This window comes from Vanessa cardui, chromosome 15 (assembly GCF_905220365.1).
Source record: "Vanessa cardui chromosome 15, ilVanCard2.1, whole genome shotgun sequence".
NCBI classification, from domain to species: domain Eukaryota; kingdom Metazoa; phylum Arthropoda; class Insecta; order Lepidoptera; family Nymphalidae; genus Vanessa; species Vanessa cardui.
In genome coordinates this window covers 10882332-10903705 of record NC_061137.1, presented here as the reverse complement: position 1 = coordinate 10903705, position 21374 = coordinate 10882332, and the positions used below count along the sequence as shown (strand labels likewise).

Below are 21374 nucleotides of genomic sequence, written 5' to 3'. Positions count from 1 at the left end.
AGTTTTTCCGCAGTAAAGAATCAAATAAATTACGAAGACTTATGTAAAACACGTTAATCTTATTCAAAATAAAACATTTTCTGCTTAAAGATAGACTTATAGGAACGATGTATGGAATGTGTTATATGGCTGAACAGAATGTTACTTGTGAAATGACGTCAGATGGGGAAGTATGATAGTAAGCCATACTGATATCAAATACAATTGGGATAAGGGCAAGATGATGATGACGTTCCTCATAATTCATCTCATTTGATTCTCTATCTTCTTATTCTTATAGATAAATTTTCTCAAAGTTTTACGTCCCTCTCGTCTGAATCGTTCTGAAACTGTTTTCTGTATCCCCTCATTGAATTTGGGTATTAAACTATATGCATAATATAGTTTTATACAGAATTCAAATTTATTATTCAGTGTGTAATATATAGATATTATCACAATAAATAAAAAAAAATAAATAAATAAATATGAGACAACATCACATACATTACTCTGATCCCAATGTAAGTAGCTAAGCACTTGTGTTATGGAAAATCAAGAGTAACGACGGTACCACAAACACCCAGACCCAAGACAACATAGAAAAATATTGGTAATCTACATCGACTCGACCGGGAATCGAACCCGGGACCTCGGAGTGGCGTACCTATGAAAAACGGTGTACACACTACTCGACCACGGTCGTCAAACAATATTCCAATAAGCTCAAATAAGCACATTCCGGTGTATAATAAATAAACAAAATAAATAAATTGAAAACTATCACCGTTTTGTAGATGTACAAGCATATTCTAACGAGGAAATCTGGCAAGAAACTCACTCGGTACCCATTTTCATCAATAATGTTATAGAAATAAATGTATGTGTCCTGTAATTATACAAGCTAAAATCGAATACATGCAGCCAAGACTTTATTTTTAAAAGGATTGACATCTTTAAAATAATATTATGTCGTGTAGCCTTATATCTTCAAAGTGGAAAATATGTAACACGAAACAAATACGTGTTTTAATATATTTCGTTGATGTCAGAGTAAAAAGTCTGTCTCGAGAGATTATATGCAATTTTCTCCATCCCTGTGTTCAAGAGTAGCGAGGATAGATTTATATAAAATACGGACGAGAAAATAGGACAGGATATCAAAATTACTATCTTTATATATTATAATGGGTGCATACATTAAATGAATTTGATTTATATGATAATAGCGAAAACCGTCAGACGATGTCCTGACCTGTATTAATGTACCCATAATCTTTTTTTATAAAATCACTATTAGCTTTCGCCGGCGGTTTTTCCGAGCCGATACGACATGGAAACCTTCAAGAAAAGAGCGTTCTCATTTATTAAAGGCCGGCAACGCACCTGTAAGCCCCCTGGTGTTGCAGATGTCCATGGGCGGTGGTAGTCACTTTCCATCAGGTGAGCCTCCCGCTTGTTTGCCACCTCTGTCATAAAAAAGCCATAAAAGTGGCACTGTAAGAAATATTAGAAGTTCCTTACAACGCCAATGCACCACAAACATTAAGAACTATGATATTATGTCACTTGTAGTAGCTCACTCACACTGTTAACTAAGGCATAACAGTATAAGTAATACAGTTTGCCAGTAGAGTACATGTTGAGTGTGATGCGAGCATCTTAACCGATGATTGTGGGTTCAAACCCAGGCATGCACCACTGAATATTTACGTGCTTCACTTGTTTTTATAATTAGTCTCGTGATCGGCGGTGATGGAAAACATCGTGAGGGAACCTGCATGTGTCTAATTTCGTCGAAATAGTGCTAGATGTGTATTCCACATATGTATTTATGGAATTTGTTCCAAACCTCCTCATGAAAGAGGAGGCCTTAGCCCAGCAGGAAGAAATTTACAGGCTGTTGTTGTTGGGTTGTGTATAAAGTACTACCAAGTATATATCAGTACCACAAGTTATTGGTTCTATATTGAGTGATCTAGTGTTGAGTTACAATGGACACTATATAAAAATCTTCTCTATAATATTTACATACATTGGAAACTTTCATGGTCGATCCAATATCATCGAACTTTGTTAATCTCAAACAGATATTCCAGCGTCCGTTTCACCAAGGTTTTTATACGGTTTTATTTAGTTTATTATGGTTGTTTTTTGGGTCAAATTAGTAGTAGTTGAATTTCTATTGACTTTTGACTGTCGTTGACTTACTGATCTGATATTGGGCACACAGATATCTGACACACAGTTCTGATGACAAATAAAATGAAATAAAATCAGTATCGTAAATCCAAAACAGCTGTCATAAAATCGTCGGTTTAATTTTTTCCCAACTATATATGGGTATCAAATGACCTTTTCCCGGCACTATAAAAATTATAATAATCATTTAGAGTAGCCATGTCATTTTTATATATTATGTTTTAAAATTAGTCATTTGATATTAATATATTATTTCTATTAATATATTATTTAGAGTCGAGATGGCCCAGTGGTTAGAACACGTGCATCTTAACCGATGATTGCGGGTTCAAACCCAGGCAAGCACCGCTGATTCATGTGCTTAATTTGTCTTTATAATTCATCTCGTGCTCAGCGGTGAAGGAAAACATCGTGAGGAAACCTGCATGTGACAAATTTCATTGAAATTCTGCCACATGTGTATTCCACCAACCCGCATTGGAACAGCGTGGTGGAATATGTTCCAAACCTTCTCCTCAAAGGGAGAGGAGGCCTTTAGCCCAGCAGTGGGAATTTACAGGCTGTTACTTTACTTTACTTTTTATATTATTTCTTCAGTGCTAGTCCCGGGTTTAAACTCAGAATCTTCGGTTGCGATTCAAGTCCTGTACTTATTGTAATAGTAAAGCTTGTACTATCCCAATAAATTGGTTGATTATAATCAAAAATATAAGTTCCTTAAATAATAATATTCACAAGGATTCATATTATATAAGACAGAAACATTATTTGTCAGCCACGGTAATCATTTATTGCTTATCAACGTAGAAAGGCGTTGTTACTTAAAATACAAATGTTTTATGTAAACTTATATACGGAACGATACGTTATCGAAAAGTCCAAAGCAAAATTAACTGTACGAGATGATATTGGTGTTATATAACATTGTAAAAGGACATGTTCAAATCGGAAAATGACGGGAAATCGAGCCGTAATCTCACACTGTGACTCACGCAGGAGCTCATTATTTTTATTACGTAATCATTCACTTAAGAAATGGAAAGTAACGTATACAATTGTTTATTTTCAGAGAACTATTTCATAACATCATATTTCGTATTCCGAGTTCAAAGCCTGGTAATCTTCTTTCAATTTTTAGTGATTTATTTCTGTTTATACTTTATCCCTTGTGGTTGGTAAAAGAAAACTTCGTGTGGCTGATGAAAATCTACCACGTGTAGACTCGACCAACTGACTTCGAACATATTACAGTATACACGAATGTGCGGAAACATTAGAGAACTCTCACAATCCATTGACTTTACTAGGTCTTCGTAGAACTGAGTTTACTAAGAATGGCTAATACCTCAGCATCCTCCTGCCATTATCCCAATTAATTTGGGGTCAGCACAGTATGTCTTCTTCTTCCATACTTATATTACCTAAAATTAAACAATAGCACAATTTTAAAGGCATTTCCTGCCTCGTACTTGTGGCACCAGTTTTTGCCTGTGGTTTTTTTGAGCTGATATGACTAGAGCCTAAATATTTCTTAAAGGCCGGCAACATAATAACAAGCCTTTCGGTCTTTCACAAACATCAGGTGAGCTTCCTATTCGTTTGCTATCTGTAAGAAAATAGAAAGAAAATCCCTATTACTTTATATGCCTGTCCTGTTATTTGAACCCAGGACCTACGACCTTATCTGGCTACACCACCTAAGCAGTCAAATTGTATATTACAATTTAAGCAATTACATTGCAATGAAATATTTCGCAGCCTGATGTTCAAACAAATTTTTATTTTTGCGTATGATTGGGATGCCATTATTTCCTTATCCTGTTTAAAACTTATAAGTTAACATTATATAAAATAAAAATTTTATTTAATTCTTTTCATAATATGATATATATATAGCTTAAAAATAAATGAAAATCGCAAGTAATAAATTTTAAATCTCTCCAAAGCTCACGGGGATTGCAAGTCGAACAATTGATTTTGATTGGTTGAGCGTGGCGCTTAACAATCACGACCTCTGCTTCGAAGTCAAGAAATATTGCAGGTCCCAGCATGTTGTATTTTTAAAGACTAGTGCTTCACTACTTAGTAATACTTTCAAGGAATCGTACATTCAATAAAAACAGAATCATGTGTCATTATGTATCTAATTTCATCTGGATCAATGTTTATCTTTTCATTCTTATTATTTTGTTACGTTCACTTCTCGTCTATTTAACAGATCTCATTGAATTTTTATGTGCTTTATAATACAACTAGCGCCCCCGCCCCGGCTACGCACGGCTGAAATACTGATACTAAATATATTCTACAGAATTTATTTATAAACTTATTAGTGTTTCTTTAAAATATTGTCCATGTATTATATACAAAACCCTTCCTCTAGAATCATTCTATCTATTAAAAACCCGCATCATAATCTGTTGCGTAGTTTTAAAGATTTAAGCATACAAAGGGTCATAGGTACATAGAAAGCGACATTGTTTTATACTATGTAGTGGTATACAAATATCAAAATCTTTGATTTTTTTGCATGAGTTAAATATTTAGAAAAACTTCTTAGAAACTCTTATTTAAATAACTATAACTGTATTCGCGTCATACCAAGAATAGGAATATATTTCCATCATATATGGAAAACGGTTTTGTTTAAGCCAGAATAATATAACAAATGTAATATTCTGATATAAATCTCCTTTATTTGGTTTGAATAAAACTTAGTTTTAAAGGTAGTAAGACTTCAATGAATATCACTACATAAAACAATATCCCTTCCCGCGTTAGTACGCTGTAGATATTTTAAACTACGCAACGGATTTGAATGCGTTTTTCATCAATAAACAGAGTTATTCAAGAGGAACGTTCAAATAGAGAGAAAAGTCGTAGGCGGAAAAAATCAAGAATTTTCTTTTTATGTTCATTTTTCTATCAAAAAGTTGGATTTGTGAAGAAGAAATAAAATTCTTATTACGCTTAATGGTTATGAAATAGACGAATTAATGTATCGTCTGAATACATTTTGGTTATAGCCTGTGGGAAAATAGAAAATGAACATAAAAAAGTTAAAGTGGATTTGTGACGAATTTAAAAATAACATTTTTTTTTAATTTAATAAAATTAAAGGTAACAATATGGGACAATATTATGCTTGGTGCTCTATGGATAAAACATTTATAAAAATCAGTCTGCCAAAGATATTATATATGTAGTATTTATAATTACACTGGCAGAATTTAATTGATGTTTGACGGAACATATGTGTATGAATTTGTAATCGGGTACAGATTAAAGGTCTTAAGGTCTTCGGGCCAGGAATGGAGGCTTTGTAGTAACAGAGGTTTGGAGTTCCCTAATTGTTATTTTACGAATTAATTCGAGCATAAATTTTTGTCAGTCAGTCGACTAAAATCGGTGGATGGATTGTGTAAAAGACGATATGGTTAGAAAATAATTTTACTTGTAAAGGACACGCTGCGCTGACCCCAAATAAAATTGGGATAAGGGCAGGAGGTTGAGGATGATGACAAAATTTTGTCTGTTGTGCCATTCGTTTACTCACTCTTTGGACTTTTACAACAATAATCATATTATGATTATATATGTCTTAATATAAATGTAACATTAAAATTATTAACTACTCGGCTTTATCCCAACGCGGTTGCTCCGGTTTCCCCTAAATCCCGCCCTGTGTGTAATGATAGCTTATCAAAGGAATTGTAATAGATCCAGTGATTTGGAGTATTGATGGTTTAATTTTATACGTATCTATGTACCAATTGTAATACGCGTCGTGAACACTTAATTTTAGAGCAAACCGTTTTGATATTTTTACATGCGCCGAGATAAAATAAATTAAACAAACGGCAAAACAAATATCCAACTTCAATTTGATATGCCTTTATCATCATCATTTCATACTATAAAACAAAGTCGCTTATCGCTCTCTGTCCCTATGTATGCTTAGATCTTTAAAATTACGGACTTTGATGCGGTTTTTTGAATAGATACAAGAGGAAGATTATAGATTCAAGAGGAAGGTTGTTGTGTGTAATATATAGACAATATGATATAGAAACAAGAAATAAAATTGTAATTTATTTAGTATCCGCATTGCACCTGAGCGAAGCTGGGTCGCGAGTTAATTTATATAAATTCCGGTAACCAATAAGTATTTTCTATCAGAGACATAATTCTACATATTCAGATGTTAAATGATGAATATTCAATCTAGGATATGCTGATTTATTTGTGATGGGCTAGATTGTAGGAGATTTTGTTGAAAATAATAGAATGCGTTAGTTCCAGTAAATTGAAAATTACAAGAAAATGGAGTGAATTTATGGTATTCATATCTTTATTTTCAGATGGAATAGTGGTATTGTTAATGACACTGTTTTTAGCGACTAAAACGAGAAGACTGTTATCCATCCTGTCCACGCAATAAGCCGAGGATAATTGGATATCAAAGAGATTGCTAATTTCGGAGTACTTGAGACTGTTTTATCAATTTAAGTAATCTAGGCAGCGTACGAACTTTTTTTATATAAAAATAAGATATAAACTTTAATTAGGACGCAAAATCCAAGCGACCTTTATGTTCCGTGTAACGAAATAGTTGTAATATGTTCCGTGAATTGTAGACATAATTCGTTTAATATGTTATAAATTACATTTTATTTTTATTTTTCTAACATCGTAGAGTACGAAACTAATTTATCACTTCTTGCTAGTATTTTATTTACGTGGTTCAAAATACGACTGACATTTATTTTTAAATCTGTCATGACCTCAAGTTGAGAACTAAAAATGCCGATAAGTTCTTTAAATATAAATTTAAGTCGGTTTTATAAATGAGATAAACGTCAACATCATGATCATCAACAGCCTATGTTTGTCCGCTGGACATAGGCCTCTCCAATTGCACGCCACTGTGATCGTTTTTCGGACACCCGCATCCAGCTCCTGACAGCCGCCTTGCGTAAATCGTCAATATAAGCGTAAAGGGAAATATTTTGTGATGATGGTAATGTTAATGATGTTGACGGATGATGTAGTGACTATGAAATATATGCTGACATAATTATTAATTGCCAAGCCTTTATTAAGAAAGATGTAAGTAACATATTGTAAAGATTAACATCTGAATAAGAGATAAGTTAAAAATGACTTGGAGAAAATGGTTTCGCAAATATTTGTAATAATATTACTAATCTTTAAATAATTATGCCAATTAAAAATTAGTTATAATAATATAAATAGGATAGTTATTTTGAGTGTACCTGACAAATAAGACTTTTTTATTTTTATGGAATAGTTTGGCGGACGAGCATATGGGCCACCTGATGGTAAGTGGTCACCATCACCCATAGACAATGACGCTGTAAGAAATATTAAATATTCCTTACATCGTCAATGCGCCACCAACCTTGGGAACTAAGATGATATGTCCCTTTTGCCTGTTTACACTGGCTCACTCACCCTTCAAACCGGAACACAACCATTTTTTAGCGGTAGAATATCTGATGAGTGGGTGGTACCTACCCAGGCGGCTTGCACAAAACCCTACCTTCAAGAACTTACTTGGCATATTTTTGTAGTACATTGTTTTGTCGTAGCCAAGTATCGTCCTACGGTCCGGCTAAGCCTTTTACTGTTAACCACGTTAGCGTACGAAAATGTTTTTTGGACCAAACACCGTTATAGTTCAGCCATTTTGTACTAAATTCTGCCAAGAATTTTCATGATTAATGATTTAGTAACAAATTAATTCGACGAAAGTCATAATCTATTTGTTTAAACTTTTATGATTTGGTAACGTACTTTAAATTTTTGATTACCCGGATTTAATTACTTAGATTCAGGTCTGTGAAGCTTTATCCCCAAAGAAGCTATAGAGGATTGAAATTGTCATGATTGGTTTCAAGAAAAGTTACGGCTGAGGGAGACTTGGCTGTGTCCCCATATAAACATTGATATTGATACATCTGTGTATGAAAATTAAAAATCAAAATCAAAAGTATACTTTATTCAAGTGGGCTTTTACAAGCACTTTTGAATCGTCATTAAACAATTAAGTGAAGCTACTACCGGTTCGGAATGTTGTAGTTACTCTTTTTCAACATTTAAAAAAATACAGTCATGTTAGTTAATACAATTATTTAAATTAATATATCCTGCATGGAAGTCAACAGATATTAATTCCACGCTCTTTTATCATCTACAAAATCTTGTATCCAATAATACTACACTTCATCTTTTAATAATAAGACACTTCAACACCATTTCACCGCGCTCAGATAGATGGCGTTGTAGCTCATTAGCTTCTAAAACCTTGAAACATTTGAAATGATAATGTACGGTAGGGCAACTTTTTCGAGTTCTAGTAGTACTCGTATATTGAAATTATTGTTTTAGTATCAACAATAAATCCGTGTTTTTATAAGATATATTACTTTACTTATTAAGTACATTTTTAAATCTATTATCGCATTGTAGCCATTTTGCCATTAATATTTCATTATGTTCGACCCTGATAAAGATTAATCGTTTATTTTCAAACACTCTTTGTAATTTTTAGATACAACTTTAAAAGGTAAAAAGATATAAACATAATATATCTTTTGTTCTGGTAAAAGGACTAATACATTACGTTAAGAGATTAAAGTGAGTTTATGTCGCGAGACTCCAAGGGATTGCAAATAGTTCAATCAATAAAGGAAACTCGAATCCAATTACGCACAGATTCAACGACAGTGTCTATCAAAATTGCTGTGAATTGCTCTTTGAACATTTGCGTATATGAAAATGAAATAAAATATTCTTTAGAGATTCTGATGACTACTTGAGACTTAAAACTCCGCTGTAATCTTGAGAAGCGAATTTTTCCACGATAGAAATTATCTCACAGCTTGCCAAATGTATCCTCACCTTACTCTAAAAGTAACAGTAAGACGTATCCGCTCAGGAAAAAGAAGATTTCTGACCAGGTTTTTTTTACAAGTTTCAGATTTTAGTTTGAAACAAATTGGTTTATAATGTTTTAAAACGAAGTGCGAAATTTAAAATATGGCAATATTTAGTATTTAAAAACTTAGTGTTGCTACCCTAATGTTTGATGGAACTTTCAAAAACAATTGAATTTTATTCTGGTAACATTTAAGAAAAGATAAAAAAACGATTCGAATTGAATTATTATTTCTCAAATGACTTAATAATAGAACTAAGTAGGCCGTATAAAGAGGGCAATGATATGATTTATTTTTTTGATGAGAAATGTTGGTAAAATAAAAAGTAATCTGTTTTTTTTACAAGGGCTGGTTTCTCTGATTCAATTTGCAAACATTCGGTAAGAAATGTGGTTACATATTTTGGATTAAATTTATAATTATCAAGGGTGCATTATAGCAAGTTTATACAAAATGCATCCATTTTTTTTTATAGTATAGGTTGGCCGACGAGCATATAGGCCACCTGATGGTAAGTGGTCACCATCACCCATAGACAATGACGCTGTAAGAAATATTAACTAATACTTACATCATCAACGTGCCACCAACCTTGGGAACTAAGATGTTATGTCCCTTGTGCCTGTAGTTACACTGGCTCACTCACCCTTCGAGCCGGAATACAACAATACTGAGTACCGTTATTAGGCGGTAGAATAATTGATGAGTGGGTGGTACCTACCCAGACGGGCTTGCACAAAGCCCTACCACCAAGTGAAAGCAATTCTATTGAATCGATAACAATAAAATCAGCAATTCGGACGATATTTTTTTTAATATGATGTTACTTGTAATATTAACAACCACTTTAATCCTAGTTATATTTTTTGTATTTTTAATTTTAAATACGTTTGTTTGTCGAGATGGCCCAGTGGTTAGAACGCGTGCATCTTAACCCATGATTGCGGGTTCAAACCCAGGCAAACACCGCTGATTCATGTGCTTAATTTGTCTTTATAATTCATCTCGTGCTCAGCGGTGAAGGAAAACATCGTGAGGAAAATTGCATGTGTCTAATTTATTAGAAATTCTGCCACATGTGTATTCCACCAACCCGCATTGGAACAGCGTGCTGGAATATGTTCCAAACCTTCTCCAAGGGAGAGGAGGCCTTTAGCCCAGCAGTGGGAATTTACAGGCTGTTGTTGTTGACGTTCGTTATTTCAACAATGTGGCACCGATAATCGAGAAGTTATGTGGAAACCAGCTGTTATTGTATATATATGTTATGCGGAGATGATGGTCAATGATGACCATATTGTGAGGAAAGTCACATGCATGTGGATGGTAATAGAGGAAAGGGATGACTAAAGAAACGATGAATGGATTGTGTGAAAAACGATATGGTTTCGCTTCGCTCATAAGGGTCGACTTTTTAAATTTAAGCATCCCCCATAAATAAACTATTTAAGAAAAAACACAATTTTCACAATCGACCAAGATATCTCGAGATATAAAAGAAATACTGAAATCATAACTAATTTCTTTCTAGATTTTTTTGTACTAAATTTAGAAAGACATTTAGATACAATGTGTTGATAAGAAATTCAATTTGAAATTGTTATCTCATTTTTGAATAATAAATTGAAATTAATTTCATTATGAAACACGTACACTTGATCGAACTCGAATCGCCTGAAGGAAATGAAAATTATAAAGTGAGGTATCATAAAGAATAACTAGTGACTAGACATTTACCATTTAAAAATTTAAAAAGATTATAAGACTAAATTAATAAATAAACCGTTTAATGAAAAGAGTACTTTTTGGAAAGACACCCCTAGAGTTAGGCTCGGGTTCCATGATAGGACACTAATTACTGTAAATAACAACATTGTAAATCTATTCATATAAAAAGAGCAACTATGCGAGTTTCTTGCCGTTTCTTCTCGCTAGAAGCTGCCGAAAAGGGGTAGTATTTAATTGTTGACGATTCAAAAACGATTCATTGTAAAGTTTACTTGAATACAATTGATTTTTGTTTTTGAATTAATTAAAACGAGGGATGATGTGATTCTGGTCAAGTCCAGTTTCAAAATTTTACGAAAATTCAAACGATCCGTAAACCGAAGTCGATTGCGTCTGTTTTCAGATTCACATACGCAATTTATTAGAAAGTAAACTAACCTGCTTTTTATAACATAACAACGCAGAAAAAAGAAAATTACATTTAAATTAAGAAAATCGTTATTCTTTAAAATTCTCATCGTGTTTTATTTTGGCTTAAATGAAGTTTATATATACATTTGATAGTAAATTATAAGAAATATAATAGAAAAAAATAATGATAAAATATCTCATAACAAAATAAGCTTTATTTTGATGACATTAAATGTGAAATTAGTTTTAATATTAAAAAAAATTAGGTCTTAGGCCGTACTTAGGTGACGATATTTAAGGGAAGCTCAACTACGCGGGCATGTTATACTACACTGGTATAGTACGACATAACTTAGATGTAGCATCGGAAAATGCAATGAAACCGTTTACTGCCGATTCACACTAGCAATAGAAACAACTCCCTATCGCGCCATTCGACGCTATTCGGCGCTATAGATTCTCGCGTCAGTGCAACCATGTCGACGTGTCAAATTGACGAATATATTAGGTCATATGATATCACAAGTTATTACGTTTGTGTAAAGATCATATTCACGTAAGAAATAAATATTGATAATTTGAGATAGCGTACTTAATTCGGATTTGATCGGTTCTACGAATTTTGCCGATGCTACATCTAAGTTGTGCCGTACTATATGTTATCAAACAGAAGTGCACTCTCGAAATCCAATGGAAAATACAACTCGACCGGAAAAATTCAGTCGCACACAGCGAACTTTACGTTAGGTTGATACTGAAAATTTCGTGGCAGAAAATCTCTATTACCCCGACCCAGGGATTGAACTCAGGTCTTCGGGATTTGCAGTCTTATAAGCGTCAGACAGACAAGATTGTAATATTTATTTTGACGACCTCCCTGGTCGAGTGGTGTGTACACCGGTTTTCATGGGTACGCCAGCTCCGAGGTCCCGGGTTCGATTCCCGGCCGAGTCGATATAGATTACCATAAGTTTTCTATGTGGTCTTGGGTCTTGGGTCTGGGTGTTTGTGGTACCGTCGTTACTTCTGATTTTCCATAACACAAGTGCTTTAGCTACTTACATTGGGATCAGAGTAATGTATGTGATGTTGTCTCATATTTATTTATTATTTATTTATTTATATTGTTATAGTTTGTATTATTAAAGTTACCTACACGATGACTTAGAATATATAATTATTTTACACTGAGTAATGAATCGGTTTTTTTTTATTAAATATACATGTTTATGTTCTACTGTATTAAAAACGATGAAACAAAAACCCTATTGGATTTATCCGTACATCGGTTTTCGTTGTCAACATAAATGAAATACAAATTAAAAAAGAAAGATATATAGTTATTAACTTAGACGTATCTTACGTAAACCTTTTTCTGAACCGGTGGTAGTTTTTAATTTGACCACCAATAAAAAAGTGTAATGGACGTTTAATAAAGTAATTTGAGTTTGAGTTTGAGATGTCCGTACTCCGGTAGTATGTACACGGTTTTCATGGGTATGCCATTCCGAGGTCCCGCAGAGACTCAGTAGTAACTCTTTTTCAACATTTAAAAATACAGTCATGTCAGTTAAATACAATTATATATGTATGTAATATATCCTGCCTGGAAGTTCACAAGTACAAATTTCACGCCTTTTTTTATTGCAATGAATAATATGCCTTCTTTACTAAGTATTTTTTTACAAATGATTCATTCATTCAAAACGGCAAAGTTAAAAATGTCTGTGGAATTTTATTATATAAAAGATAACTTGACCCAAGTCAAGTTATTTTTTATATAATAAAATTTTGAAGTCCAACCTTGAAGTCTGGAACTTGGCGATATACGCTTATCCTTATTACATAAGAGTTAAACGATCTTGTGTAGGGGTATGTAAAAATCCTAACTCAATTACATTAATTACGCCACGTACACTACCTTTATCGTTCGAAAAACATCCTCAAATAATTAAATCTAAAAGAGTACCGTTTCGATCGTTAGTATTCGAGCTTTCAAATTAAAACGAACTAAACATTTTTTCCTTTATAGTCAGATTTTTAATTAAAACTCGTTGAAATATATTCAATTCCGTGAAAAGGACTTTTTTTTTGTCAAACAATTTACTTACCACTAATTTGTTATATATTTTTTTCAGATACATCAATGGATTACAGCGAGCGCTTTAAGGAAGTAGTGAAGTGTTTATTAAGTGTGAAGTGAGTTTAACATTGAAGTGAAGTGAAGTGTAGCATTTGATGTAATGGCGTCCTATGGGGATAACTTCAATGACACAGTGGTGCGGGCTTACGGGGAAGAGTTTCCGCTGCTGATGCCGAGATGGGGATACGTCGTGTCAGCGTTTGTCCTGTTCCTTATTGGATTCTTTGGATTCTTTCTGAATTTAATGGTGATCCTTCTCATGTTCAAAGATCGACAGGTCAGTATACTGTGAACTAATACACTATATAAATGTTCTTACTTAATCATGTAATAAATATTCATATATTTCTACTAGCTAAACCTATGGTTTTTCCCGCATGTAATTTGTGAAATACAAACTTCAAACCCCCGTTTCACCTTCTTAGGGATGGAATTTCATATGATCCGTTCTTATCGAATGTCTACATCCTATGAGGAACAAAACTAACAAATTTCAAGTTTGTACGTGTTATTGTTTCTGAGATATTGTGATCAGTGAGTGGTATTTCGCTTTTATATGTATGGATTGACTTGGTGGTAGGGCTTTGTGCAAGCCCGCCTGGGTAGGTACCACCGTCTCATCAGATATTCTACCGCTAAACACAACAATACTGCGTACTGTTGGTGAGTGAGTGTAACTACAGGCACAAGGGACACAGCATCTAAGTTCCCAAGACATTGACGATGTAAGGAATAGTTAATATCTTTTACAGCGTCATTGTCTATGGGTTATGGTGACCACTTACCATCAGGTGGCCCATACGCTCGTCCGCAAAACCTATTCCATAAAAAAATGGAACTTCATTGAAAGTATTTATTAATTTATATGCTCCTCTTCTTTAATTAGCTTTTAACATTTTTTTTATATAAAGAATAGAATATAAAATGCCAATATATCTAATAGTATAGTAATATTTCTTACTTATATGAAAAATATCTGTTATCTCTTTACGTTTAAACCGCTGAACCGATTTACATGAAATTTGGTTTGGAGATAGTTTGAGCTACGGGAAACGACATGGACCACTTTTTTTAATCACACCTCGAAAAAATGGGTGACGATCTGTCCCATGCACAGACCGTTACCCACATTTTAACCTAAAAGATTTATAAATAACGTTTGGCTTGTAAATAATTTGAAAAACTGATCAGGATTGAGTTAGCCTCAAATTCAGTATTGAATCATGAATCCATCTATTTTTCTCGTTGAAAGTTAGTAGTTAGATGTTCTTGCATCCGAATAGCATTGCTGTTGGTCGTGTGTCTAGTTTCGAATCGAATTTGAATTTAGTATTTAAATTTAAAAGTGCTATTCTATAACACATTTCGTATCTCACTCGTGAACCGTTGAAAATATATTTTTAGGAATTTAGCCAAATGCTGATTATTAATCTGCTCAAAATATCATATAGGAAATATTATTTTTTTAGAATCTTAATGAGAATTGTATTAAAATTGTATCTGTTGACAACTCTAGAGTTGTTCAACAGGCTATACACATGGACACACATTATTTACAAACACTATATCGTCCTTTAAAGGTTACATTAAATACATCAATACATTGCAAGTGGTAGTGCCACACTGCATACCTCTCGGTTGCAGTCGAATGGGCCGGCACGCCCGGGGAAGTACCACTCTCTCACTTAAAATCGGCGTGAAGTGGTAGCTATGCTACCGCGTTTCGTCCGGTAAGTGAGAGTTCCGGAGGCCCGATCCCTCTCCCCCCAAAATATGGTTGTGCAGAATTTGGTGACATTACCCCAGGAGGGTACCATCAGCGACTGCGATGGAGAATCCCTCTCTGGGCATCCATGCTCAGGACGTACACCGCCTGAGCAGGGATGCCCAGGCTGCCCTCCGAATTCTGGGGGGGGCAATTTTGCGCTCGCCACTGTTCGGGGCAAGCGGAGCAGGCATCATAAGGCAACCCCTACCACACTCGCTGTGGACTTCTGCAACATAAGGGGACTCAACTCCAACTTGAATGCCGTTCACTTTCACCTTGAGACGGCGAAGCCGGCCTTGCTCTTTCTTACCGAGACCCAGATATCTTCTCCTGCCGATACGTCTTTTCTCTCTTACCCCGGGTACAAATTGGAGCATACTTTTGTGCCACGAGCTGGGGTGTGCGTTTACGTCAGAGATGATATCTGCTCTCGACGCCTCGGCAGCCTTGAAGGGCAGGACCTATCAATTATCTGGCTGCGCGTAGACTGCGACGACCATCCGCGAATCTACGCGTGCCTTTATAGGTCCCATAGCGGTAATGCCGAAACCGACCGACTGGTTGAGCACGTCCAATTGTCTACAGATTCCGTGCTGCAGCAGACTCCATCCGCAGAGATCATTATTCTGGGCGATTTCAATGCTCATCATACAGAGTGGCTTGGATCACACACCACTGATCATGCGGGTAGATCTGTTCTCGACTTCGCTTTGGCTTATGATTTGACACAACTGGTCACCTCGCCAACGCGAATACCGGACGTGGAGGATCATACACCTTCCCTGTTGGACCTTCTGCTGACTTCGCATCCGGACGGCTATAAGATTGTCGTCGATCCCCCTCTGGGCTCGTCGGACCACTGTCTCGTCCGGAGTACAGTGCCAGTTGCACGGTACTCACGACCTCGTTTCGCGGGCTGTCGTCGCGTGTGGCACTACAAGTCAGCAGATTGGGATGGGATGCGGTCCTTCTTTGCATCTTACCCATGGGGGCGAGTTTGTTTCTCGATGGATGATCCGAGCGTTGTTGCTGACTCTGTCGCCGATGTGGTGCTTCAGGGTATGGAACTTTTCATTCCATATTCTGCGGTGCCCATTGGTGGCAAGTCCCAGCCCTGGTTTGGTCGCCTCTGTAAGACGGCTTCACGCCGAAAATGGGAACGCTACCAAGACTGGGCTAACGCATCGGCGTCTCGTGATACAAACACCAGCACATTCAGAAAGGAATATAACTCTGCCTCCAGGTCCTTCAAAAACGTGATAGCTGAGGCGAAGTCGAAGTACATTGGCAGAATTGGCGAGAGACTGGTGCGCTTCCCATCAGGAACACGTGCGTTCTGGTCTCTCGCTAAGGCTGTCCTAGGGAATTTCTGTCAGCCTTCTTTTCCGTCTTTGCACAGGGACGGTGAGTCATTGGCCCATACCGCGAAGGAGAAGGCCGATCTTTTAGGGTCTCTCTTCGCGTCGAACTCGACTCTGGATGACCAAGGAAAGTCACCTCCATCAATCCCGCGATGTGATACGACGATGCCGGAGGTTAAATTTCGGCAAAGTGCAGTTCGGAAAGCACTTCTTTCCTTGGACATTCACAAGTCGAGTGGACCCGATGGCATCCCTCCAATCGTGCTACGGACATGTGCTCCCGAGTTGGCACCGGTCTTAACGCGTCTTTTCCGGCAATCCTACGCATTAGGCGTCGTCCCGAACTCCTGGAAGACTGCTTTGGTGCATCCGATCCCTAAAAAAGGCAACCGCTCAGATCCGTCCAATTATAGGCCTATAGCCATCACCTCCTTGCTCTCCAAGATAATGGAGTCCCTTATTAACTGCCAGCTCCTGCGGTACCTAGAGGAGAATCAGCTGATTAGTGACCGCCAGTACGGTTTCCGTCGGGGTCGCTCAGCCGGTGATCTTCTAGTTTACCTTACTCACAGGTGGGCTGAAGCAGTTGAGAGCAAGGGGGAGGCATTAGCAGCCAGCTTGGACATAGCGAAGGCCTTCGATCGCGTATGGCACAAAGCGCTTCTTTCGAAGCTTCCTTCTTATGGGCTTCCCGGGAAATTATGCAATTGGATTACCAGCTTTTTGGCAGATCGGAGCATCAAGGTCGTTGTCGACGGTGCATGCTCTGACTTAAAATTCGTCAATGCTGGTGTTCCACAAGGCTGCGTCCTATCACCCACTCTGTTTCTTCTGCATATCAATGATTTGTTGCAAATCGGGAACATTCATTGCTATGCAGACGACAGTACCGTTGACACCTTATACACCGGCCGCGCTAATATTTCTCGGGAAAACGTCGAAGAAAACCGGAACAAACTTGTGTCTGAAATCGAGTCTTCGTTAAACGAAGTCTCGAACTGGGGCCGGCTAAATTTAGTCCATTTCAACCCCAAAAAGACGCAAGTTTGCGCGTTAACCGCTAAAAAAACACCATTTGTCGTATCTCCACGATTTGAGAACATCCCGATAGCCGCTACAGGTAGTATCGGAATACTTGGCGTTGATATTTCGAGCCTCGTTCAGTTCCGCGGTCAATTGGAAGGCAAAGCCAAATTGGCTTCAAAGAAGCTCGGTGTGCTCAGCAAGGCGAGACAGTACTTCACGTCGGCCCATCGCCTAAAACTTTACAAGGCGCAAATTCGGCCTCACATGGAGTACTGCTCTCACCTCTGGGCGGGTGCTCCCCAGTACCAGCTCCTTCCATTTGACCGCATCCAACGTAGAGCGGCTCGAATTATCGACGATCAAGCCCTTTCCGATCTCCTTGATCCTTTGGCTTTGCGTAGAGATGTTGGATCACTCTGCATCTTCTACCGAATTTTTCACGGGGAATGTTCTGAGGAATTGTTCGGATTAATCCCGGCTGCTGAATTTCACCTTCGGACATCTCGTCAAAATTCTAAGTTTCACCCGCACCATCTTGATGTCCGAAAATCCACAACAGCGCGATTTCTTAGACATTTTCTGCCTCGCACAACCACTCTGTGGAACCAGCTGTCGCCGGCGGTTTTTCCGAACCGATACGACATGGGAACCTTCAAGAAAAGAGCCTACTCCTTTCTCAAAGGCCGGCAACGCACCTGCAAGCCCCCTGGTGTTGCAGATGTCCATGGGCGGTGGTAGTCACTTTCCATCAGGTGAGCCTCCTGCTCGTTTGCCACCTATTCCATAAAAAAAAAAAAAAAAAAAAAAACATGCTATTGGCGCCATTCCAACCAAGCTTGTACCTGATCTACGTCAAGATGTTATTATTTGAAACACACATTCTGCCTTAGTAAGATCAACTCTTATCGTCGACAAACGATATGTTATACATACGCTTATTTATTTACTAGCGACCTGCCTTAGCTTCGACCGCGGGCAATGCTATGACACCACATTAGAAACTTTTTAAATTATCAGTGTTGCTTTACTATTCATCATCATGTCGTCCACACCGCATCCGGTGACGGCGACTCCTATAAATTACGCTGGTGGGCTCTAATATGGCTGGCGAAACCGAATTTAGTTTTAAACACTCTCTTGCAAGAATAATTGGCCAGCTGAGTTGTATGTATGCTTTACTATATTGTCTATGTATCATGTACAATAAGTTTCTCGAATCGCTCTATATAAAAAACTACATCAAAATATGTTGCGTAATTTTACACATACGGACAGACAGCAGTAAGCGACTTAGATGTTAAGGCTACATATAACAATAATAGACATGATTTAAAATTGCGATACATAATTAGCATTAACATATTAAAGTACTATATAAAACTTAAACGCAGGTTCACTACTGCAAATGCGTTGCCGATACGATAAACACTAAACACAAATACGCTTGTGCACTGCCAAAAAATGAGCGCGATGTATGTTTTTAATGATACAAGCATGTAAGTACGTTTTGTATTGGAATCGACGACTAGGGACTCAGCGGAATCTTAACAAGAGCAAAACGAAAAAACAATAGTCCCGCCCAGTCTGTCTATTCTTGCGCCCCCGAGAGTCTACGCCCTGTGCCTGGGCATCGGTGGCACCGCCGTATTTACGCCACTGCACTAGCCTACAATGATGAAATATCAGATATATAATGATAACGATTAATTCACTTGGTGGTAGGGCTTTGTGCAAGCCCGTCTGGGTAGGTACCACCCACTCACCAGTTATTCTACGGCCAAATAAGAGTACTCAGTATTGTTGTGTTCCGGTTTGAAGGGTGAGTGAGCCAGTGTAACTACAGGCACAAGGGACATAAAATCTTATTTCCCATGGTTGGTGGCACATTGACGATGTAAGGAATAAATAATATTTCTTGCAGCGTCATTCTCTATGGGTGATGATGACCACTTACCATCAGGTGGCCCATATGCTCGTCTACCAACCTATACCATAAAAAAAATAAGCAACAAATAATACGATTATACATCGAATAATAATATAATCTGAAATACACAGACGGACAAAGATTCCAATAAAAAAAAAATCATTATATAAGGTTATAAATGTCATAACGAATTGTATAAATGAGAAAAAGAGACAGATTATAATAATCCTAGTATGTCAAGCCACAGACGGTAACTTGTACTATAACATAACTAAAAAACTGTGTTTTATTATTTCTAATGTTTGAATCTGTAACATCTATAAACTACGTTTTCGCTCCATCGGAACGTCTCGTTTCTTATATCAATAATCACGTGACGTCGTATTTCGGCTTTTAAAATACATATTCCCATTCCCATAGTATGAAGTATTTTAAGATGACTTCTTTCATCCGCTTTAAAAGCATTTTCGTATTTCTTATTCCTTTGTTTTAACTTTCAATCGTATTGCACATAGTATAAGCTATGTCCATATATGTTGTTACTCTTTGTGGACTTATATTTATATTACGTGTGCCTAGATTTTTTTTTAATTATTCGTTGACGTTTAATAAGATTTGTATTGAATTGAAACAACGCCATCTAGTGAGAGAAATCGAAAGCTCAATTTGTGAGTTTGTGTTTTTGAAAATCGAATAGACTTCAAAATTGAAAATAATAACGCTTTTGATTGGTCTTTTGAAGAATTTTAAATATAAAATACTGTTATGAATAAAAAAATAAAACAGTTCTTTTAAAAATGCTCTTACTATGAATTCTGACATTATGGTCTATAGTCATGTAAGTTAGGGAAAACAAATAGTTAAGAAAATATGGTGACACTTCGAATAATTTTCATCCTATCGAATTCAGCATACACTTTTGATATTTATAAAAAGTAAACAAATTACATCATAATATTTTTTATATCCAAACGAAAGTGAACGAAGTATTGTTCACGAATGATATTTTTAAAAATCTCCGGAACCAAATTACATTTTATGGATGCTGATGTCATGTCACTGGGTGTAGTAGGCCAGCGAAATGAAATACATTGGAAACCTTTTCCTTATCAGTCTTTGAAGCGGATTTATAAGACACAATAGCTCAATGCGAGTTGTCAGTTCGATCGTAAGGGTCAAAGGGTTGCCTTAAGGTATTAGTTCCACTCGCGACACGAATTTATATATATTATTATTGTCTCATATAAAGTGTAACAATTTTGTTCACATATTACTTTCAAAGAAGATTAAATCAAGGCATTGCATTGTCGGGTTGAATTGACGCGAGAATCTATAGCGACGAATAGTGTCGAATGGCGCGATAGGAAGCTATTTCTATTGGTTGTGTAAATCGGAAGTAATCGGTTTTATTGAATTAACTGATGCTACATCTAAGTTGTTTCGTACTAAACCTGGTTTGGTATTTAAGTGTTTTCAAGGTTTTAGAAATGTTATTACGCCACAATCGATTTAACATATGATAACACACGCATGCATTCTTAACGAAACTGCTTTCGTGGTATCATTAACATTCCCTGCAACTGTAAAATGGAGAAACATTCATGAACAAAACCAATTTCGCGTCCGCTACGATTACATTTAAATGGAAATTTTAAACAAAAATTCTGAACCATAAAGTCTGAAGGACGTATATTTTTTTTTAATCATTGTGTTGATAAATTTTGTTGGAGTGTGGTGTAGTGTAGTGTAGTCAATTTTATTTGAATGATATTATCATTGATTAGTTTTGGTATTAAAAGGATCTGAGATTATCTTTAAGTAAATTCGATTATTTTTGTTATTAAAATTTAATTATTCAAAATTCAAC

The 21374-nt window shown here is 36.4% G+C and overlaps 1 protein-coding gene across 1 annotated transcript in view; it reads left to right on the top strand.

Annotated features, from left to right (window-relative positions):
- The first annotated feature begins 13431 nt into the window (after nt 1-13431).
- Nucleotides 13432-21374, top strand: part of LOC124535707 (parapinopsin-like) — a 56181-nt gene continuing 48238 nt past the window's right edge. Inside the window, exon 1 of the mRNA XM_047112017.1 lies at nt 13432-13702. Coding sequence (XP_046967973.1) covers nt 13526-13702 — 177 coding nt within the window. The 5' untranslated portion in view covers nt 13432-13525. The remainder of the gene's footprint in view (nt 13703-21374) is intronic.